Source organism: Aspergillus costaricaensis (assembly GCF_003184835.1).
Source record: "Aspergillus costaricaensis CBS 115574 unplaced genomic scaffold BO79scaffold_21, whole genome shotgun sequence".
In the NCBI taxonomy this organism is placed as follows: Eukaryota; Fungi; Ascomycota; class Eurotiomycetes; order Eurotiales; family Aspergillaceae; genus Aspergillus; species Aspergillus costaricensis.
In genome coordinates this window covers 345,018-367,763 of record NW_020291821.1, presented here as the reverse complement: position 1 = coordinate 367,763, position 22,746 = coordinate 345,018, and the positions used below count along the sequence as shown (strand labels likewise).

The window sequence follows — 22,746 nt, the reverse complement described above, 5'->3', positions numbered from 1 at the left end:
GTTTTTCTATCTGATCAGCGTAGCATCGTAAAAGAACAGTTGTCGCAATATTCCAGAAGTCCTCTTCATGATGGCTATGACTTAGCTTAGGCAGATGACAAGCAGCAAGATTCCAATCAACTCCATTGTCCTGATCTATGACGTAGTGCGCTGATTGGCCACTTTGAGAGCAATCACGTGTCGATAAGGATATCAATTCCAGTTGCAGCAAACCTTCAAATAAACCTTTAACATCCCTCGCCAGCTTCCCCTCCACTTCCCTCATGGCTTCCTGCTCGACCTGGAGATCCTCTCCATGGATCGCTTCGTCTCCCGGAAGAGGCCCCGGAGCCCTCCGCCACCAACAACAACCGACGAAGAGTCCACCGACATGAAATTGGCCCTCCTGATGTCACTCTTCCCAACCATGACCCTGGACACGCTTATGGAAATCCTGGTTTCGAGCAATGGCTGCGTGGAAACAGCCTCATCCACTATCAAGGCTCAAACTCAACCCCAAATCCAGTCTGGCTCGGCGCCTCCGTTCAAGAAACGCGCAACAGCCATTCCAGGAACCCCAGCCATCCAAACATGCTTAACCTCAACTTCCCCGACCATCATCCCCAAGCCTCTCACAAAGAAAGGCCAGACACTCCACCTCTACTCCCCCGCCTCCATAGCAGCCCACACCCCCTGCACCCTGATTCACAACTTCCTCCCCCCATCCCTTGCAAACGCCCTCCTCTCCGAACTCCTCTCCGAATCCCCACATTTCACCAGACCCCACTTCCAACTCTTCGACCGAACAGTCCAAAGCCCCCATTCAGCCAGCATCTACGTCTCCACACCAGAAGACCACCACTCCCACACCTCAGAATACACCTACGGCGGCACCTACCGCTCCAACGTCCGGCAAATCACCCCGCACATGCGCACCGTCGCCGCCAAAGTCCAACGCACCGTGAACGAGCAGATCAAAGCCCGGGGCCCCAAGCTTCCTTTTCAATCCCCACTAGAATGGACACCCAACGCCGCATTCGTAAACTGCTACGCCGGCCCCACAGAAAGCGTAGGCTGGCACTCCGACGAACTGACATATCTCGGCCCGAGACCCGTCATCGGGAGCTTGAGTCTAGGCGTGGAGAGGGAGTTTCGCGTGAGGAAGATCCTCCCTGTTGACACCGACAATGAGGATGAAAATAATGGTGATGATGGAGGCCAGATCTCCATTCACCTACCGCATAACTCCCTCCTCATCATGCATGCAGAGATGCAAGAGGAATGGAAACATTCCATTGTCCCTGCTAGGACGGTCATTCCGCATCCTGTTTCTGGTACGGCGAGGATTAATATCACTTATCGCTGGTATCGCGAGTCGTTGCATCCGCGGTATACACCCCGTTGTCGGTGTGGGGAGCATACGGTTTTGAGGTGTGTGCAAAGGAAGAAGGAGAATCGGGGGAGGTATATGTGGATGTGTTATGCTGGGTTTGCGCCGGGGAAGAAGGGATGCGGATTCTTTCAGTGGGCGGAGTTTAATGATGATGGGGAGCCGGTGTGGGGTCTGAGGGGAAGGGAGGATAATGGTGAGGATGCACCAAGGTTGAGGAATTTTGTGGAGGGTAGGGTTGAGCATGGGGATGAGGTTGGGGGTGATAGTGTATAGATCGATTATGAACTAGTGATACCCTTTATGTCATTATAGCGTCTGATACGGACTCATATGTATAGTTCGAACGGAAGTCATATAATCCCGCCTCGATCCAAGAGACCGGATTCCGAGTGCATTGAAGTAATAGCATAAAGAGCAGATTGATTCCCGCTTGTAAAACAGCAAACTGTTAACATGAAACTAAACGCCATAACTCCTGTACTGTCCTTCACGGAAGCATATTCCCTAAGCAACCATGTAGCCTGCCTGCGACTTATCACATGTATAGTGGCAGCCACATATAAAAGGTCAATCCTTTAGTGTAGTCCCTGGCATATAAGATCCTTCACTGGCATAGGCCAAGTCGCGCCATCGTGAGCCCAAACCAACCATGCCCTGTGGATGTCCCAGAACAAGATTAGTCGAACCTTTCCAACGATCTGCATCAGTATCATCTCAACCAAACGTCTCTGTCGAGCAGCGCTCCACATAAGCAGGGCCATTCAAAACTCAGTAGTCGTCTCATGTCCATAACATCCCCGATTCAGTGCACCAAAAGTCTACTCGCATGCCCTCGACGTCTATTCCACGAGATCCAAAACCAGATCGGCGATCTTCATATCACTCGACCAACACCACGACAGCCTCGATGTCCAGAACCACCACCCCAATCAACCGCCTTCAACCTTAAAACTTGATTTTCAGACAAAACCCAATTCAATTCTCCTCCCGTCTGCGCAGCGGCTCCTGATAAGCAGGCGGATTCCGACCCCGTTCAAGATCCGGTTGGGAGTTTCGTTTCCCCTTCTGACGATCCTGCGGCTTGACCCAGAACACCCAGGTGACTGATTTTCGAGTACTCCAAAATTCCGAGCAGAGGAGGGCGATGGCGAGAATGCTGCAGATGACGATGATAGGGACGAGGACTAAGAGGATGACGGTGATGGATGATTTGTATTGCGAATACCAGCTAGACATATTGGATTATGGGTGTATTGTAGAAGGTAGGATTTTGGTAATTGGATGAGTAGGATGTAGTAGGTAGTTAAGATGCTTTTGAAAGGGGATTAGAGGTAGAGTACTATAGAGGGGATGGATGTATGGATGGTGTTCTGGCACTGCCATGAATGTGACGTACTAGGCAGGCACGATGGATGGATGGATGGGTCATGATGACAGCCTCAAATAATGACTTTTTGATTACGTATGAAATCAGGGTCAGGTCAACTGAGCCACGATCGGGTCTATTAAGGGTATATTGAGTTACTCGCGCACTGCCTCTGTGCGTGGAATCATCATCTCTTTGACTGATGCCAAGGTGGAATCGTCGAGGCGGCTGAACCGGATCTGTGGAGTTGTTAGCAACTGATTAATATCACACTGGGTATCAGGAATTACCATCTCCTCGACTCCTCCCCGCGTCGCATTCCCATATAACATCGCATCCGAACTACTAGCCTCAATCTCGTTCTGCACCCGTCTGGCCCAGATCCCATCCCAATGCCAGTCTCCCGGGGACCTCGCCTGCGGGCTCCCCTTCTTCGATGCAGAAGCAGTGCTACCCTTCCGATGAGCCTTCCACGCATGCCACGCACTCGGGTTTCCAGCTGCTTCCAGCGGTAAAGAGTCGAGGACCGTCTCATTATCGAACGTAGACCGAATGTAATCCAGCAGCTCTGATACAGGGACGGTCTTCCTAGACTCGACCTGTTTCTCTACCGACGACGGGGCGACGGCCTCGCCTTCGTCCTCATTCTCATTTTCGTCCTCTTCATTCGACTGAGGCTCTGTCTGTTCGGTGGCAGTGCCGGTATCCCCGGACATGCTTTCCCTGCAAAGGGTACTGGATACCCCTTCGCTAGTAGCAGTCGAATTACGCACACTGGCGGTCTCTCTAGGCGGAGTGGCCGATTGTAATCCAGCACGCTTTGAGCGGCCGAACCAGTGCGGGAATCCGTGCCGCAGACTGAACCCGCCAGGGGGTAGCCGCTCTTCGTCTGTTGCGCTGACTGGATCCTCGCTTGATGCACCGGTGCTGAATGTGTATGTGGTGAGGGGGACGATTAAGGGATGGAAGACGTCAGTGGCGAAGTTCACTAGAGGAGGCATATCGGGATAGGACGTGGGGAAACGGATCTGGAAGCGGAGGACGGCGGAGGCATAGGGGCCTATACAGACAAGATTGTCAGATCGCCGTCATCATATGTAATTGGGAATACATACCGGAGCGAACAAAAATGACTCCCAACCAAAGCGTTGGATCGCCCGGGCTGAGGCTCATGTAAGTTCCCGGAGGAGCGGCATGTTGCAAGCTTGCGCTGCAGAGACAGTCAACACCACGATTTGGTCAGTCGAGTGGTATTAAGCATGCTCACAATTCTAGGAGAAGCTGCTGTTTCCGAAGCGCAGGGACGTTGGGCAAGCGGGTTGTCGACATGATGCTTGGAATTGGTGGTCGGAAATGCTCAGGGGTGCGGCGAGCGAAGATGAAGAGTCGGAGGTGCTTATATCCGCTATCTCCGGCGGTTATCTGGGTTTCTATGGTAGCATCTCCACTTCACATGGGTAAAGTATACAATAGCGCTGGAAACAAACAGTCATGGTAGAAGTAAATGCCCCCTTACTGTGTAATAGTCATGTCACATTATAACAGTCTATATCTACGCTTAGAATACATACCCAACTTATTCAATCTAGTTTGCTCAAATCGTACCTTATGACCGCGAAGCCTGCACAAAAGCCTTCCCCAGCTCAACATGCGACTGGGTGACTCCCATGATAATCATGCCCTCCGCAAATCCCTCGTAGATACCACCTGCAATGCTTGTCACCCACCAGGCTGCAAGCTCCATCATATTTGCGCTCACTCTCCCTTCGTTGTAATTCAGGACTGCAGCCCCTACAACCATGCCTCTTTTACCAAAGTTATCAGCCGCATCCAGAACCTTTGTTACGGCGCGTTCCGTTAACCGATGGGATCGCTCATATCGGTACAGATGGTACACGAGGATTTTCACGTATGGCATGAGGAATTGCAACATTATGAAGAAGTAGACGATAGTCGACGACAGCAGTCGATGAAGGTAAGATCGCTCAGGCGGAGAATTCTTTCCCGTAAGCATATTGTGAAGCCCTGCCGCGGATGGATCAGTCACGGCAGGCGCAGCCAAAGATTCCTTGACACCAGCAGGAAGATTTTCCTGGATTATCATGGTTTCTTGGGTGCTCATATCGTCGGGGAGGCCATCGAGAAGATAACTTAAAGCATCAACGTACAACATCCGAGCCAGGCGACTGTCGCACTGCCGCTGCTGCGCTTCATGACAAGCATTTTGCAGGAGATTGAGTGCTGACATTCCGTCAGCCAGACTAGTACTAGTGACTTCCTTCGTGTGTCCTAGAATAGAACAGAATTAAAGACAGGCGGTCATACGAACCAGGCGCAATCCGATTCCATCGCAGTCCGGATTCTGCCTCATATTTCGGAGCCACTGGACTGAAGACACTGCTAGATCTACTGCTTCTGAGACTAGAGATATCGCTGAGCTCTTGTGATTTCTCAGTGCCAGGCGAGAAGCATGGATCTACTCCATTGCTAGCACTGCTTGCAGTACTGGGGCGCTGAAAGGCGGGCCCAGACGAATTATCAGGCAGCGATGCCACATCCAGCTCTCCTGGCTCAGAAGTCTGTCGCATTGCGGCCATCGCATCGCCTCCGACCTCACCAGCTGTTTTCGCTTTGGCGCTGGCGCTAGCGCTGGCCTCTGACTTCACGGATCGATGCATTGATGGGTATAGTCTGGAGATCCGCCGTCGAAGCGAGGCCGGGATAACGGGAGAAAAGGCCATAAGTACTTGGTGGTAGACCATCGTATCGCTCAGTGCCGTTAAGTCGTCGAATTCATCCATCTTGCGAGGGTAGGGGCCTATACAATGAATATAAACAACAATGAGGGGTGAACCATGAGACAGTGCTGGCAGCGTATGTCTGACGCAGAGAACGGCAACAGCGTCCACGAACGACCAGATAGACTTTCTGGCGTTTCAGAAAGTTACTGAATGTCCAGCCATCGGTCGAAGCACATGGCAGGGTGAAACGCAAGCAGGAAGCTGCTTAGGTGCATGGCGTGAGAGAAAACTTCCGGCGCAAACTTCAGCCAGCGGCTTTCACATGTCAAACGGTGCGCCGTTTGTTGGCCCCTCCGATAAGGCACCCAATTCTAGGCCCGTGACTCGGCGGTTCCATGATTCAGTGGCGTGGGTGAGCCAGCCAATCGGATTAATTCGTGTTGTTTTACGCCCTGTGACAGCACTACTAATTGTATACTACGCCCTTCATATGATGTTGTACGCAAGGAGCATTCGTCGATTTCAGTCCAAAGAAGGGTATATTAATTGTGGCTATCTCCTGTACGTGCTCGCTTTCCCATCCCACGAAATGAACGTTTGCAGTTGAAGAAGGGCGAGAAAATCCCCGAAATAATTCCATCTCTCCACACAAAGCAAATCGAAGTATAAGAAACTTTTTGGCATCATGACCCTCTCAGTCATGGACTATCTACACTTGCCCCATATCTACAACACCGATTCCCTCATCAAACACCATTATATCTGCTCTCGGCCCTCATGCATACCTGGATATCCCAGATCCGTCGTTGGTGCAAGCTCCTCGTTGAGACCCGTATCGGACATGAACACATCGGAGCTCCGCATACCGGGGATGGCTATGGGAGCGGAGACAGGTGTAGAGAAAGGCAGTGCTTTTCCAGTCGGCTCTACCTGATGTTGTCCAACGTTCCTAGCTCCAACTTCACTCTCACGCCTACTACTCTCTTCAAAGCACAGCCCCTGCAGATCGTCCAACGGTAACTCATCATACCGCTCATTCAGTTGTTGTAAGAACTCGGGATCGAACCCCATTTGCACGAATTGGTCAACAGATCCGCTCAAAGGCGTGTTGAGGGACGCAATGCCAGCAGACAGGGTACTCCCGACGTCAGCCGACAGCCTGGAATAGGGCCGAGACGGGAGAAAACCAGAACTTTCGGCATAGCTGCCAGTGGAACTCCCAGGAGCACTCGCGGCAAAGGAAGACCGACCGTGCCCCATAAATGCGGGGCTCTGGAGCCCAGAGTTGGGGGTCACGGGACTGAATGTGCCCTGTCTGGGGTAGAGAGGACTGGATAACATGCTGGTTTCGGCTGGGGCCTGTCTTAGGCCGTCAGCAGCAGCAAATGGCGGTCGCATACCCAGGTCGGATAGTTGAATGTGCTCTGACCCAGGGAGTACTTCAAGTCCTGTGTCTCGCTTCAGCAGGCTGAGCCAAGTCGAGTTATCGGCGCACGTTTGATTCCACGGGTCGTCGCTTCCATAAATGATTCGCCGGCCTTCGTCCTGTATCATTCGATCTGTCGGGATGATACCGGCGGCCCTCTGGTTGTGGATATATGCGGTGAGTTCACGCTGCAGGCGCCTATAACAATTCGCATCTTCTGGTTGAAGCAGACCAGATGTTTGTGCAGCGTTGGGTGGCTTGAAAGGATTCAGAGTCTTCTGCTCGCCGCCAATGAGATACGGTGGCATTGCATTTTCGACCAGACCCTGAATAAAGGGTTCAAACCCCCAATCGCCCTGCCACTGCGCCATGGTACTGCCATTCTTGAAATGGGAGGCCAAATGGTCAACTCGGTCTTTCCAAGTTGTTAGACTCAGCCCGCAGAAGCCACATCGAGATTTGAATTCTGTCAGAGTGCTCCTCCAGGCGTTCATGGATGAGTTGAACTTGACGTTGTGCATCAGTCTCAAGTGCTGGTTGAGATGATCCTTCCGGTAAAAGGACCGCTCTGCGGGTGTCTTCTCCTGACAGATACTGTAATTGTGTGACTCTAGATGATCGTTGTTGGGATCAACAGCCATGCAAAATACACAACGGTTGGCGCCATCTATGAAGGCTACTCCCCCCGAAGGCGAGCAAGTCCACTTTTCGAGAGCTAGGTGTAGTGACTTCTCATGGCGTTGCCAGTCATACTTGGTTTGGAAGCAGTCGGTGCAGAAAGTACATTGGTATATGCGGGCATTGCGTGCCTTTTGTTGGCTGAAGGTGTTGACGGGAAGTGAGGGCTTGCGCCGGCGACGGCGTTCCTTCCGCTCCATAGAGCCGAAGGAACCGAGAGAGGATCGGTGGGAGAAGGCAGAGGCAAAAGAAAGGTCTGATATAGAGGAACGAGTGGCCGATCGACTTGTTTCCTGACTACTGACCGAGGGAGCATGGAACAAATTGGAGTTGGCATGGCTTGAGTCATTGCTAGACCCAGTCTTCCGGGAAAGGGAACGCACGTGACCTGGTCTGGATGCGCGCTGTCGGTCATGATTCAGGTCGGTCGTGACCAGGGCTCGCAGAATATCGGAGGTGGCAGCGGGTTCGTTTTCAGGGGGTGAGTGCTTCCAACGCTCCATTGGTGTCATGTAAGTGATGTCCACGCCTTTTTGTCCGGGAATGTTGATTGCGCCCGTCGCGGAAGAGTTGCGCGGCCCAGGAGGAACTTTACCACGTCTCCGAGCATTAGCAAGCCAGTTGGATATTTGCATCCTCTTCAGACCTGTGCGTTGCTGTAACTCGTCCTTTTCCTGTTCTGTTGGATAGGGATGCTCCCAATGTTCCTGGAGCCATGCTTTGAGGATGCGGACCGCTTCCCGCGCCAGTCTCGAATTGCTTTTCCTCGCTCGGCCATCATCTTCAGCAATGAAGCCCAACGATTTGAGCGCCTTCTTTCCGGTCAGACCACCGGTATGGATGTAGGTATTCTCGGAGATTGGATGTAAGGTATCCAAGAATTTGCCGGGTGCTCGAGCGTGGGTGAAGCTGCATTCACGATAAAGCGAAATGCAGCAAGTACAACCATTTTGACGCATCACTCCACTCTTTGCGACAAAGCAATCCAGATTCATGTGCCTGCAAAAGTCGCATGGCTCCTCGGCACGACTCATGGGATAAACGCCGTTGTCTAGTTCACCGGCATCTTGCTCCGGTAGGTCGTTGGGAAACTCTAGGCTCTGTTCCTGGAAGATGGCGTTGTAGTTTTCAGCGGCCTCGTTCTCGTCGAACTCGAGATTGTCCGAGGCAACATCATCTTCACGAACGTTGGAACCATATGAGGCTTCATCAAAATCGAAATACTCCATTCTTGTCTGGAGTACTTGATGGGGCTCGAATCTATGATAAAGGGGGGGGTTCCAATTTATGGTTACAGTATGACACACGAAAGTCGTCTCGTCCTAGGTCGAAACAATGGGAACAGAGGAGTTATGGCGAAGAGATGGAGGACCAAGACTTAGGATAAGCAAGAGGGCAGCGGAGGGAGCCAGGATCCAAGGTAGACTATGTTTTTCGTCTGGGGTACCAAAAGCATGCCGGAACGGAGAACCCTGCCGGCACTGATGCTAGCAGGTTCCATTCATCCAGTAGGAATATCCATCGTGGACCTAGCCTTTAGGGGGGTGAGTGCTTGACTGCAAGCACTAGCAGTTTTCCAAGGGTGAGACTGATGCATGTCCATCGTGTTCGGTCCAGTCGGCTTGGCCGATGATTGACCCAGTCCATGAACAACGGCAGGTTGAGGAAGGCAGCGTAGTCGTAAGAACTGAAGGAGACGAGGGAGAAAACTGGATCACTGCGCGCCTGCACGCCCTTCCATTGACAACGCTTGCCCTTTTTCGGTTTACGCCCAGTCAGTGCGGGGGGGCCATTGGGCGTGCCGCTTAACCCAATCAGGCAAAAAAGTATGAATCATCGCGGCGCCGACGATATCGGACCACTGCCCCACTTCCCTCACCATGGATCATCCGTTGCTGGAAGGATGCAAAGGACTGAATAACGGTGAGCAGATGCTAGTCTAAAGAAATGTCTGATCCGTTGCTATACCAGTCAGACCAATGCTAACAGCAATATGATCCTGATATCATTCATAGTGTTGATCAAATACCCCGTTGATAATGAAGACAGAGGGTCAGTCAAACAACTACACCGTCAATAATCGCAAGAAGGCGACAATATGCGAAGTCGAGTTACCACAGTTACTCGATTTAGATCAAACTGATAAGCCATTACATATATCAATTACCCAGATGTCTCAACTCTCAAGAACTGAGGTCAGGTCGTGATCCCCGCTAGCGTACAAGCCACATTCTGAAGGTTTAGCTGCCGGTTATAAAGTCTACGATGTGCATATGTGGTGGGGATGATGTCTAGATAGTGGGGACAAGATAGATAGATAAGTAGTTCTTTGATTTTGATAAACTGTAGGGCTAAAGTGGAAGGGGCCAAACTATATCTTTCCAGTAATGGATAGAGTAGTAACAACCGGTGATGAAGACTATATACAATGCTTAAGACTCAACTGTTAGTGTCATCACAGTTGCATGAAATTCCGCGGAAATATGGCATGCATGCAAGCAAGAAGCACATGCAATGCGACCAGGTGGCCGCTTACTACCTATGCACGGTGACATACACCCCAATGTGTAATTAACCAGCGGGATGGGGGAGAACCATATCATCTCGGAACGGTGATTCAAGACTGTTGATTCGACATGGTCAACCTTTTCAGGGCAGTATAAAGCTACTGAAGTCGAGGGAGTAAATTTAATCTGGAAAGGAGGGATAAAAAACATATACATTTGTAGCAGTAAGTGTAAGCATATGGAGGGGCAGAAAGGACAAGCAAAAAGGGCAAAAAAAAAAAAAAAAAGGAAATTTGCGCTCCGATAGGGGGAATCGAACCCCCGGCTGCCGTGTGAGAGACGGCGATGTTAGCCACTACACCATATCGGATCTTGTTGAAGGACTGGGCTTGTTTTTGCTAAATGAGGCTAGCGCTTAGTGGATGCTACTAGTCGAATATCTTAATCACCTCTGCGGGATAGTAGTAGCTTGTCCCCGACATAGTTCTTTCCCAATGGTTCCCCATTTAGTTTCAATCTTTTCAGCTATCCTCAGCTATTTTCAGATCCGTACCGCTATACAATGGAAATCTAGTGGCACTAACACTTATCGTTCCCCCCGGAAATGAAAATTGATGTTACTGCTATACGCCCAGTGTGAGCGGTATATATTCCCACGATCTATGATCATTGCAAACCGGGACACGCCTGTTCAGTACTAGTACCTTAGTATCGACAATCGCCTACATCAGCATCTACGACGAGACCACGCGATCCCGGTACCCAAATTGCCCAAGGGTTCATCACTGCCAAATACAAAAGGTCCTGACTCCAAACCTAATCAGCTCATGGGCATTCAATGGCGGGGTAACGGCGCCACCCAGCAACTTACATCGGATGGTTCATTCAATAGCGAACCAGCAGCGGCCATACCGAGCAATCATATTCGAGAACCAAGATAACCTTAGCTTGTGGAAGCTTATAGCAATGGGTCCCGAAGTTTGGCGTGTTCCCAAAATTCGGGAAGCCGCTGAACTCCTCCGTTACCCCGGATCATATATTTGAAAGAGCCAGGACGACAGTACATACCGTGATGTGAAACCAAGAATACAAACGAAGGCAAGTTATCAGAACGATAATAGCAATGGCAATTACGCGGAAGTTTTCGCTTCTCTTAAGAACAGCTCTTGAGGTTTTCTTGTCATGAGACCATCCATATCTGGCTTATCAGTGAACCCAAGACTGACCCCGCACATCTCCACTTCTCCAACGATTGTCGATCCATCCTACATCATACCTCTTATCATCCGGTTCTCCAAACCGGGTACCAGTGCTTGGATAAGTACAAAAGCCGATAAAAGCTTGGGCTACTCCTTAGAGATTAGGAGGGTCCCGCCCAAAGGAACACTGTGTCCCCGACCTTTAACCAGTTACTCACAATGGAGTCCCTGAAGACATTGCTAGTCGCCAACCGCGGCGAAATCGCCGTCAGAATCCTGAAAACAGCGAGGTACGAGCAACTATGATCAGATTACAAGAAAATAAGCGTCTCATAACCTACAGGAAACTGAACCTCCGGACGGTGGTGGTCTATACTGAACCGGATGCTGCTTCTACCCATGTACACCTGGCAGATGAGGCCGTCCTCTTGCAAGGAGCACCATCCAAGGCCTATATTGACGGGTGAGCAGTATCCCACTTGATCCAAGTTCAAACAAAAGTTAATGGTTACATATTGACGTCTACAGAGAACAAATAATCGATATCGCGAAGAAATACAAAGCAGATGCAATCATACCAGGATACGGATTCCTATCCGAAAACGCGGACTTTGCACGAGCCGCTTCTAGCTCAGGCATAGCCTTCGTTGGTCCTACGCCGGAGAGTATCGAAGCCTTCGGACTCAAGCACACTGCACGAGACCTTGCTACAAAAGCCGGTGTTCCTATTGTGCCAGGCTCGAAGGGACTGGTAAAGAGCGAGGATGATGCTGTCTTAAAAGCAAAAGAACTTGGGTTTCCGGTACACTTACTCAGCCTTCATCTGCTAGGTAATGGAGCTGACATCGACATAGGTCATGCTGAAGGCCACAGCGGGGGGTGGTGGAATGGGCTTACTTACATGCAACACAGAGAAAGAAGTCCGTGACTCTTTCGCCACCGTTAAGTCTAGGGGCGGGGCCTTATTCAAGAATGACGGTGTCTTCATCGAACGCTACTATCCGTCAAGTCATCATATTGAAGTACAAGTGTTCGGAAACGGGGATGGTAAGGCCATATACTTCGGTGAACGTGAATGCTCCATCCAGAGGAGACATCAAAAGGTCATAGAAGAATGCCCAAGTCCGTTTGTTACCAAAAACCCTGGGCTACGAGAGAGACTGGGTGACGCAGCCGTCCGCCTTGCGGAGTCAATCAAGTATGGATCGGCTGGAACGATCGAATACCTTGTAGATGATGAAACTGGCGCATTCTTCTTCCTGGAGATGAATACACGCCTGCAGGTCGAGCATGGCATAACAGAGCTATGCTACAACATCGACCTTGTGGACTTGATGTTAAAACAGGCCAATGCTCAACTCTCAGGAAGAAAAGGCCTTGACGCAGCGTACCTGGCCAGCCTTGCAGTAAGCGCACCTTCAGGTGCCGCCATCGAAGCTAGAGTTTACGCCGAAAATCCAGCCAAAGATTTTGCTCCCTGCCCTGGTACACTGCAGACGGTAGAATGGAAAGAACTGCCGGGGTCTAGAATCGACACATGGATTTATAGGGGTGTTAAGGTGTCGGCAAACTACGGTAGGCTGCCAGAGCTATACTTTTACAGGAAAGTACTAACGCAAGATTCTCAGACCCGCTGCTTGCGAAGGTTATGTATCACTCTCAAAGCAGACATCAAACTATTGAAGGATTGAAGACAATATTGACAGAGTCACGTATCTGTGGCCCTCCAACAAACCTGGAGTTCCTGGCTGATATTCTGGCGGATGACACTTTCGTCGCTGGGAGAACATTGACTCGCTTTCTAAACGACTTTAAATATCAATTGTCTGCTATTGATGTTATATCTGGCGGTGCATATACACTCATTGAAGATTGGCCTGGCCGTCCAACTTTGGGAAGGGGTTTTTGCCATTCGGGGCCTATGGATCCCATGGCCTTCCGCATTGCGAATGCACTTGTTGGAAACCCTATGGGTCTGGAAGCCTTGGAAATAACCCTGAGTGGACCGGAACTACGATTTCTGGGACCAGCACTGATCTCGTTATGTGGTGCTCCAATCGAAGCCAAGCTTGACGACGCACCCCTTCCGATGTGGTCGAGGGTAAAGGTCTCAGCTGGCCAGCGTTTGAAGATCGGGAAAACAACGGGTAACGGCTGCAGAGCCTACCTTGGTGTCTTCGGAGGGTTCTTGAATGTCGCAGAGTGGTTCGGATCCAAATCAACCACTCCAGGTGTTGGCGTCGGGGGCTATCAAGGCAGACAGCTTGCCTCTGGTGATCTTCTTTCGATTATTACTCAATTACCAGAAGTGAGCGGTGACCTCCGCTTACCGCAGCATCTTATTCCTCAGTACCCTGATCACTGGGAGTTTATGGCCATGCCAGGACCGTATGATCAGGGATATCTTGTTCCCGACAGCATTGATATGCTTTACAGCGCGAACTTTAAAGTGTCGCACAACGCCGCTAGAGGAGGCATCCGTCTGCTAGGCCCGAAGCCTACTTGGGCTCGCACAGATGGTGGTGAAGGCGGTGCGCATCCTTCTAATTTGATCGAGTATGGCTATGCAATAGGCTCTCTCAATTGGACGGGTGATGACCCGGTCATATTCCCCGTGGATGCGCCTGACCTGGGGGGTTTCGTCAGCAGTCATACAATCTGCAAAGCCGACCTATGGAAGCTGGGGCAAGTGAAAGCAGGTGATACTCTGAGATACCGTGCTACGTCTTTGGAAGATGCTCTGTCCTATCGCAAAGAGCTAGAACGTTTTATCGACGAGATTGCTCAAGGTTGCCAAAGGGGTGACCTCAGTAACATATCGCCCGTCAAAGGGGACCTACTTCCAGAGCTGACAGCAGAGAAACGCGGACAGGGTGTCATACACCAGATCCAGGAAAGTTGGAGCCAACCTCTTGTTTCATATCGTCAGGTAAGCTAGCAGTTAATTCAGCCGCTCATACTCGTTTGACTAACATGTAGCAGGCCGGCGACGACTATCTGCTGGTTGACTACGGCACTGGGTCCTTTGATCTGAACCATCGCTGTAGAGCTACTGCTCTGAAGAAAGCTTTGACTGAAGGAACTGGTGATATCACCTTTGCGAACGGACTAATCTCAATCATGGGAAGCGGAAATAGTAAGCTTTTCTTCACACTAATCCATCCAAACCTAAGTGCTGACTCTACTTAGCCTTGATGATCTACTATGACGGACTAAAAATCCCGCAAAAGAAGCTCCTAACCTATCTTTGTGACATCGAGACAAAACTCGGTGACCTCAGCCAAGCAAAGTTCCCCAGTCGGCTATTCAAGCTCCCTCTCTCCTTCGAGAGCCAGAGACAGAAAGACGCAATCACCCGATACATGGATACCCAGCGTCCCTACGCTTCCTACCTCCCCGACAACATCGACTTCGTAGCGAAGAACAATGCATTCAGCAGAGAGGAGTTCGAACGGATCTACCTAACCGCCTCCTTCATGGTTATAGCAGTTGGTTTCTTCACTGGTCTCCCGCTCTCCCTCCCAGTCGACCCACGCTACCGGATGAACTGCCCAAAGATGAACCCCAGTAGAGTCTACACACCAGCCGGCTCAGTCTCCTGGGGCGGAAGTTGCATGGCGTAAGCATCAAACCAGCCACACGCACACGATCAGCACACATACTAACAGAAAGCAGACTATACAACGTAGACTCACCCGGCGGATACCAAATGACCGGCATGACCATCCCGGGTGTCGACATTCTCGGCTCCAAGAAAGGCTACGAAGCCAACAAACCATGGCTGTTCGAAGACTTCGACCAGATCACCTTCTACCGCGTCTCCGAAGAAGAATACGAGAAGCAGCTCGCTCTCTTCAACAGCGGCAGATATGAATACCAGTGGGAAGAGGTTATCTTCGACATGGCGGAGCACAATAAGCTCCTCCGTGACACCGCGGACGAAGTCGCAGCTATTCGGAGCAAGCAGCGACGGGCACAAGCTGATATGGACAAGCTCGAGACAGAATTGCTTGAGCGGTGGGCGAAGGAGAAAGCAGAACGGGGTATCCCGATGGATACGATTGAGAGTTTATTGAAGGGTATGCAGTCCTTAATCCGAAACAGAACGGAAGATACTGATCCCCACTCTCTTTGGCCTAGACCCTGAGATCACCCCCATTGAAGCGCCATTGAACGCCAATGTCTGGAAAGTAGAAGTCAAGGAAGGTGATAAGCTTGACAATGATCAGCTGGTTGTTATTCTGGAGGCTATGAAGCTGGAAATTGCCGTGCGCACGGAGTCCCTCGCTGCTGGGTCTACCGTGGAGAAGATCTTGGTTCAACCGGGTGACTCGATAGAAGCAGGGAAGCCTTTGGTGTTGGCGAGGAGGGCACAGAATTAATCCTTACAGTCGAGTAGACACTGCTGTCAGGTCTAGAGTATATATGGCATTGGAACCTTTCTGGCTACAATGAACATGACGCCAAAGCAACGCAAGCTTCTGTGAAGAGTAGATAATCGACACTTACGGTACAGTGTGGTAGATACTTATATTACTACCCCCAAATAGGCAATCACCCAAAAGGGCAATCGCATTCGAACACAGAACACACTTGAATACCTTCCTGACCGCTTCAAACTCGAGCTCATGCACCTTAGCATACAACCAAAATCTATCATACAAAAAGTGTCAACGACGACAGCAATGCTAAACCCACCTAACACCCATCCCACCAAAAACTAACCCCAATCCCACCCTTCAAACTCCTCACATAATGCCACCACCCAATAGGAATATACAACATATCGCCCGGCTTAAGCACGGTCTCGACATACTCCGCATCCAGGAACCCAGGCCACAGCTCCTCCCAATAGTCCGCCTCAGCAGGGGACATCTCAATAGCAGCAAGATCAACCTGCGATGTATTGGACATGTCCACAAGTTCAGGATCTTCTTGCTCGTGGTAGTGCTGATTATGAGTGTACTGATGGGTATCTTGCCCATCCTCGGGCCGTCGTCTAACGACGGGTTCTTTCCCCTTCGGATGGATCTGCGAGAGTGATGTGTGAGGGGAATATAGTCGGAAGTATTTTTCGCCTACTACTTGCACGTAGATGTTGTGGTATGTGTCGAAGTGGAGGGGGGATATCGTCCATGAGGGACCCATCCAGATGTTGAGGTGCGGGCCATCGTCGTCGGGTTCGTGCGAGGATGATGAGTCGGAGTCGGTGTCGGATTTGGGTTCTTGTTCTTTCTTTTGAACCGGAACGACTTCTTCTCCTAGTTTCCGTCTCCGGTCTTCTTCCTCTCTCTGCTGTCGGATGTAGGCTGGGGTGCCGGGTTCTGCCTTGGGTGCGTCGATGTGAATGTAATCCGGGTGCATGAAATCCTTAAATAAGGTCGGCATGTGAGAAAACAGATCATGCTGCGCCAAGTATCCCGTCGGACCTGCATCATCGCTGTGTCTATCCCGATCAAGATACTTCTCCACGAAGTCCTTGAAGGGCATTAACCGCTGTCCCCAGTCCTCATCCGTATACGACCTCCCAATCTCCACAGGGACAAGTCTCCGTCCGCCAAAAGTTCGATGCATCCAGAACTCCCTGGACGCCCACGACCCCGTCGCTATAGCCGGCCAATCTTTCACCACATCGGTAATGACAAGCGGTGTTTTCTTCTGGCGCACATGATCACGGAAATTCGGCGACGAGGGCGAAGTACCCCACATCGGTAGATTCGATACTCGGGGTATAGGGAAACAGATCTCAGGCGTCGGCGCAGCATCGTCAGAGAAGAGCGGAGTGGCAAGTTCGTCGGGGTCCAATTCATCGGGGAATTCGAATTTAGTCAAGTTGTTCCGCTTGGTCGTCGGACACGCACCCTGCAGCGCATTAATCACCGCTAGGACTAATGCTTCCCTCAGTGGTGCTCCAGTCATTATTAATGCCTTGTCGAGCATGTGTATCGTAGGCGTGAGCCATTCTGCTTCCGGGTCCACCTCAATCAGTTCCTTGTTAGAGTGGGAATCGTCGATAATCCTCAGTATATTTTGCCTGCGCGTGAGAGCCGTGGAACCGGGATGTGAAGGAGAAGGAGGGAGAATAGGGTGTCCGTTGCGTTCGCGGCGCGGAAACCCGCAGTTTTCGGCGATCGTCAGACATGCTTTCAAGATGCATGCGTCGGTGTAGTAGCGGCGCCAGCAGATGTCGACATCTTTGAAGGGGAATACGCGGAGCTTTGAGTCAGCTAGCTTGATTGCGCTGTCGGGATCGCCGAGAAGGTTGTCGTGAAGTGTGTCGAGGTTGTTGTCTGGGAAGCAGCGGAGGATGGGGTCGTCGGGGCGGATATTGAGGATCTCGAGGAGGGTTTTGGGAAGCTGGAGGTGGATTGGGGAGTATCGCATTCTTTGCGGGTTATCTTTTTATCTCATTGTATGTGATTGGAGTAGTGGGTATCTTTGCATGAAGATGCTGGACTTGACTCAAGAGAGTGATGGATGGTTTAATGTTGAAAGTGTTGTTCTGGTCGCGTCTTTTTCCGAGGATCAATTAAGTATCCCGATCAAGACTAGCGTGTGAACCCCGCTATCTCCGAATGACAATTTTGGATGTATTCAGATTGTCATCAACTACATGCTAGAAATGCTGAAAAGACATATAGACTGACCAGAAGGAGGAATTATGGAGCGAGATTGATTGTGCTATGAGACTAATTGTCTCTTCATTCGGACATATTCCCTGTTATTATTACAACCGCCAAACCATCAACTCCGACCCTATGTTACAAACTCTTTTTATATACACCTTTTAGGCACATTTAGTACTATCAATTCTGATTGCCGTTGCTTAATCGAGCAAATCCACAACAAGCTTTGGAATTCCCGCAACTCCCTCGCCCCTAATGGCACTGACAGGAACCGCGCAGACCTTGTCTCTCCGTCCATAGGGATGTCCGCCCGGATGTTCCTCTTCGCCGTTCTTTACGGCGGCAAGATAGTCACGCAGTGTCTCGAAGCGTTCTTGAGTCTCCGGGAGATCGGCCTTGGTGGCTACCACAAACCATGGCTTGGTGTGAATTGGAGAAAGATTTAGAGCGGGAAGTTCGTCTTTAGCTTTTGACGCAACCTTGTTAAGCTCCTGAATTGCACTTTCGGACTGAAGTTCAGGAAGACCATGAGTGGGCGGATTCCAAGTTAAATCATCTCCCTCAACTTTCATCGACTCTTCAACGTCACGGACGCGCTCGTATTCGCCCAGTTCGTGCCAGAGTCCCTTCAGTCCTTGCACAGGGTCACCTGCGCTGAGATCAACCACAAACGCCAGGATGCCTGCGCGCTCAATATGCCGGAGAAAGCCTAGACCAAGGCCCTTATCCAGATGAGCATCCTCGATCAGACCTGGAATGTCGGCAATAGTGAAGTTCGTCCGCCGGGCCTTTCCTTTGGATTCCACCAACGGTCGCCCTTTATTATTGTCGATGACGACCGTACCAATATTGGGAGAAAGCGTCGTGAACTCCCAGTTTCCGACCCGGGTGCGACTGTTGGTCAATGACCGAAGTAATGTACTCTTTCCTGCATTGGGCTTCCCCACGAGTCCAACATCCGCAAGCAGCTTCAGCTCAAACTCAAGCTCCAGGCGCATGCCGCCTTCACCTCTAGATGCGAACGTAGGCCGGTTCATATTGCGAGTCACAAAGTGTGGGTTACCCAAGCCACCAGCACCTCCAGCAGCCAACAAGATCGGCTTGTCCATATGCTGCGATAGATCAAGGTAGATCGGCGCCTGCGGTTCCAGTGCAGCGATATGTTGTCTCCGGGGCGGGTTATTCGGAAACACCGTAGTCAGGTAATCGGACGGGTTGGCACCAGGGTAAAGAACCCAGCGATCATGTCGTATAGACGGTAACCCAAGCTCATCTATTTCATCACTCTCTTCTGCGCCCTCCTCTGCCGCAGCAGCAGCGGCTGCTGCAGCTTCCTTGCGCTCACGTTTCCGGCGCACGATTTCCTCCGTGACCGGGTCGTAACGATCGACTTCGCGAACGACAGTGCCAACGGGAACCTGGAGCAGGACATCGTTGCCTCGTTTGCCTCCTTTGCTTTTCCCCTGCCCGTTCTTCCCCCGACCGGCCTTTATGATCCCCCTACGAGCCAGCTTATGTAGACTCGTCATGCCTTCAACGGCCTGAATATAGATGCTCCCGCCACTACCTCCATCGCCACCATTCGGCGGACCCTCTTCGACATATTTCTCACGAAGAAACGAGACACACCCATGCCCACCGGCACCAGCATATATCGTCGAGCGACATTTATCCTGAAAGATAAAGCGCGAATAATCTTCGGGGGACGGATTCAGATGTGACGGTTCGGAGATATGATCGGGCAGTGGCGTTTGCTGATGATACTCTGATCGCTTGGACTCGGCTTCGGTGCTATTATACCGCTGAGACCATACTTTTAGAGCGCACGCGGGTGTCCTAGCTAGAGGACGTAATCGGACGGAGTGTTGGGGGAGAATGCGAGGAATTGAGCGGAAGAGCCATGTTCTGTGAGCTGCCATGTTGTAAAATCTGGAGCTTAGCTATAGCTCATTCTGGAATGACGGGGAGAGCAATTATGCGAATTGAAGGGGTATTAATCAGCTGCGATGCATTTTCCTGCCTTGTTTCAGGAACTCAATAGCTTCTTGGAATTGGGGTTGATGATGAAATCGGTTGTCGATGTCATGGCTCATGCCGCATTTCCAGCAAATCCGACCGGCACGTGACGTTATCGGCACCTGATGATAACTGTGTTTACTGCAAACAAACATTGACATTCAATATGGATCTGTTTGCTATCTGCCATTGTCAGAATATACGAGGTCCATCTATTGTCTTCATCATGCATCCGAAGTCTACACCATTATTATTATGCAGATCTGACAGTCAACCTAATTCCAGGCAGATAATCGCAAACTAACAACAGCAGAACCAAAACCAACCCCATAACCACAAGACATACATACAAAACAACCAAGTGAACTGAAATTCCAGGACCATAGGATAACAGAACGACCAAACTTACTTCAATTTCACAACCACCACAAAAAGTCTATACACAACATGCAACAATCACCAAACTGACCATTCATCCAATTACCAACTCATCTGCAACCCTAAAGCCCGTACATCTTCCTCAAGACTGTCATATCAAACAAAAACCTCCTAACTCCATGCACCAGAAGCTACAGTCAGCAGAGGAAAATATGCAGCAGTATGTGTGTCAAGCTTACTTACACTTACGAGTGTTAGTCAACGAAGAATTGAAAGTTGGCTGTCTATCTGTCTGTCCGAAAGAGCGGCCAGGCCCAACGATCAATCTTCACTTTGTCTTGCACTACATCGGGCAGAACTTTTCCTTTTTGACGCACTCAAGCTGAGCTGAGCTGAGCTGAGCTGGGCTGGGCTGGGTCGGGTCAGGTTGTGTCCGCTTACATTACAGATGCAGTGTGTGCGAGGGAGGGAGGGAGATGTGCACTGCACTGTGCTGCGCTGCCCTGTCTCTGCTGTGTTGCGGTGATACCGTTACCTTGCGCGCGCATATATCAGCGACGATTCGGGAAGTCTCTACGGAGTGTACTTGGTTGGTGGGTTTTTTTATCCTCGAGGGGGGTGTCTGATGTCTGATGTCAGGTTGTGGATTGGGGGTATTCGTATCTATATCGGCATTGGTGGTTATACCATACTATAAACTCTGTTCTGGTAAATTTACTTTATAATTGACGATTGAAGCAAGACACATTAGGCCTAGGCTACCATCTCCAAATAAGGAAACAGAATGAAACCTTTGGCAAACTGAGACACGGGTTTATTTTCCCTTCTACAGACAGCCTACCATAACACCGACCAACGTTCTCCAGCATAAGGGCGTACAGAAACAAACAAACAGACAGGCAAACCAGACGGACAGGCAGGCAAGCAGGCATCAAGTCGGGCCACAACAACAGCAACTCAATTAACCTGGATAATGATATACAATATATCAACAAGCGCACCATGCGACATGCATAATACTCCCATCCCATACAGCAAGTATATCCCGAGGAATGATCGCACAATGATGCAATCCTATGCATAGTATACAGTAGACCGCTCAAATCTCACCGGGCAAATACCCAACTGGGCTGCATTGTAAGTCAGTCAGTCAGTCAGTCGGGCAAGTCAGGTGTTGTGTTACAGTATAAAGCGGTAGCAGCTGAAGTACTTAGGTGGCAGCAGTGGTGGTTTCAACTGCAGGGCTAATGCCGCGCGGACTCGCCACACCCGGGAATTGGTTGAGTCGCATGGCACCATAGCTGTTGAGCCACATATCCTTGTGGTACTTCGTCTCTTCTTTCCCTTGGTGCTGTTGGTATAGAAAGTGGTATGTTGGGAGTAATCTGCAGATGCAGTAGGGGTCATTGCTGATGGATGGATGGATGGATTAGTCGGTGCTTGGTTACTGTAGTTACTAATGTGTGCTATGCATCTATTGTGTAGACCCAGTTAGTTATTCATCATTCATTTGGGTGTGTACCTGTATCTGCGATCTGGACCGATCCACAGTGGCGAAAATGGAAGATAAAAATACTTCATATGAAAAAGAGAGTTGCTGAATTAGAAATAAGACTGCGTGATTGTGGATCTTGATTGAAGCAAGTCAGTAACTAAGTGGTCAGTGGGCTCTTCTTTGGACGTGTCAACTTTCTATTTTACCTTTCGGGGACCTGATCTGGACTGTCGGATTTAGTCAAACGTAGAATGGGTGTGAATGCGCTAAACTTATCGCAGTTAAGAGATACTTGACTTGGCCTTTTCGTCGAGAGGGAGTGTGTGTGGGAGAGTGGAGATGGGACTTATGCATGGCTTTACATATTGTGGATATTCAGTTGTTGTGGACACACTGGACAGGCTTAGATATTGGGGTGGTGTGTCCATCCATCTGTCCCTCGGACTAAATCAGTACATGCTGCTAGTTAACTAGTATCTACTTTAGTAGTAGATCAGCAGGGGGTGGATGTTGACGCACTCCTCATCCAATGAACCTGACGTCCATTTATCGCCGACCACACGACAAGATCTCCATCATGAAACCCGATCAACAAAGCAAACAGACAAACAAGGGCTCCATTCGAAATCTGGGTTATCATGACATCTCAAGGGGGAAGGAATAATGCTCCAATAGTGAGAGCCGGAGATGTCCTCCCGTCCCGTGTGGATGTATCAAAGAACCTAAAGTTGTGTAGAGTTCTCTTATTTCCTTTGGCGTGCGCGCGGATAGCCACTGGATACTGTAAGTTGGGGGGGAAGAGAGCTGAAATGTGAGAGTCTACTTAGTCTAGCTGGTCTTAGTGTCCCGGATCGGATCCGGGTGCCCGGCTAGTTAGAATGCCTTTGCTTTTTGGACTTTTCCTGTTCAATGCTTCTGGGGAACGGAGGGAGGGGCGACTGG

The 22,746-nt window shown here is 50.3% G+C and overlaps 7 protein-coding genes and 1 non-coding gene across 8 annotated transcripts; 2 read left to right on the top strand and 6 right to left on the bottom strand.

Moving 5' to 3' along the window:
- Nucleotides 1–295: 295 nt before the first annotated feature.
- On the top strand, nt 296–1,645 carry BO79DRAFT_269227 (putative CUE domain protein; the record flags this gene model as incomplete). The annotated part of the gene is made up of 1 exon (XM_025687177.1): nt 296–1,645. The coding sequence occupies one exon, from the start codon at nt 296–298 to the stop codon at nt 1,643–1,645; it is 1,350 nt and encodes a 449-aa protein (XP_025538231.1).
- A 581-nt stretch (nt 1,646–2,226) lies between these two features.
- BO79DRAFT_288498 (putative ubiquitin-conjugating enzyme) lies at nt 2,227–4,067 on the bottom strand (the record flags this gene model as incomplete). Its single annotated transcript, XM_025688691.1, has 5 exons — nt 2,227–2,600; nt 2,898–2,977; nt 3,029–3,798; nt 3,854–3,948; nt 4,006–4,067. The coding sequence occupies 5 exons, from the start codon at nt 4,065–4,067 to the stop codon at nt 2,348–2,350; spliced, it is 1,260 nt and encodes a 419-aa protein (XP_025538230.1). The 3' UTR covers nt 2,227–2,347.
- Nucleotides 4,068–4,284: 217 nt separating this feature from the next.
- On the bottom strand, nt 4,285–5,714 carry BO79DRAFT_175722 (uncharacterized protein). The gene is made up of 2 exons (XM_025679815.1): nt 5,068–5,714; nt 4,285–4,979 (listed from the first exon to the last, which is right to left on the bottom strand). The coding sequence occupies exons 1-2, from the start codon at nt 5,537–5,539 to the stop codon at nt 4,345–4,347; spliced, it is 1,107 nt and encodes a 368-aa protein (XP_025538229.1). The 5' UTR covers nt 5,540–5,714; the 3' UTR covers nt 4,285–4,344.
- A 290-nt stretch (nt 5,715–6,004) lies between these two features.
- BO79DRAFT_209797 (putative homeobox and C2H2 transcription factor) lies at nt 6,005–9,243 on the bottom strand. Its single transcript, XM_025682670.1, has one exon. It carries the CDS (start codon nt 8,810–8,812, stop codon nt 6,236–6,238), a length of 2,577 nt encoding a protein of 858 aa, XP_025538228.1. The 5' UTR covers nt 8,813–9,243; the 3' UTR covers nt 6,005–6,235.
- A 1,145-nt stretch (nt 9,244–10,388) lies between these two features.
- Nucleotides 10,389–10,460, bottom strand: BO79DRAFT_t160. Its single transcript has one exon. It is a non-coding gene; the product is annotated as a tRNA-Glu (tRNA).
- Nucleotides 10,461–11,281: 821 nt separating this feature from the next.
- BO79DRAFT_238602 (bifunctional urea carboxylase/allophanate hydrolase) lies at nt 11,282–15,733 on the top strand. Its single transcript, XM_025684828.1, has 9 exons — nt 11,282–11,579; nt 11,633–11,752; nt 11,818–12,091; nt 12,144–12,864; nt 12,918–14,218; nt 14,272–14,425; nt 14,479–14,908; nt 14,965–15,368; nt 15,430–15,733. Exons 1-9 carry the CDS (start codon nt 11,509–11,511, stop codon nt 15,669–15,671), a joined length of 3,717 nt encoding a protein of 1,238 aa, XP_025538227.1. The 5' UTR covers nt 11,282–11,508; the 3' UTR covers nt 15,672–15,733.
- Nucleotides 15,734–15,924: 191 nt separating this feature from the next.
- BO79DRAFT_246299 (putative JmjC domain protein) lies at nt 15,925–17,746 on the bottom strand (the record flags this gene model as incomplete). Its single annotated transcript, XM_025685549.1, has 2 exons — nt 16,015–17,746; nt 15,925–15,942 (listed from the first exon to the last, which is right to left on the bottom strand). The coding sequence occupies exons 1-2, from the start codon at nt 17,671–17,673 to the stop codon at nt 15,925–15,927; spliced, it is 1,677 nt and encodes a 558-aa protein (XP_025538226.1). The 5' UTR covers nt 17,674–17,746.
- Nucleotides 17,747–18,015: 269 nt separating this feature from the next.
- Nucleotides 18,016–19,467, bottom strand: BO79DRAFT_209795 (GTP-binding protein Obg). Its single transcript, XM_025682669.1, has one exon. The coding sequence runs from the start codon at nt 19,442–19,444 to the stop codon at nt 18,116–18,118; it is 1,329 nt and encodes a 442-aa protein (XP_025538225.1). The 5' UTR covers nt 19,445–19,467; the 3' UTR covers nt 18,016–18,115.
- Between the last annotated feature and the right edge of the window lie 3,279 nt (nt 19,468–22,746).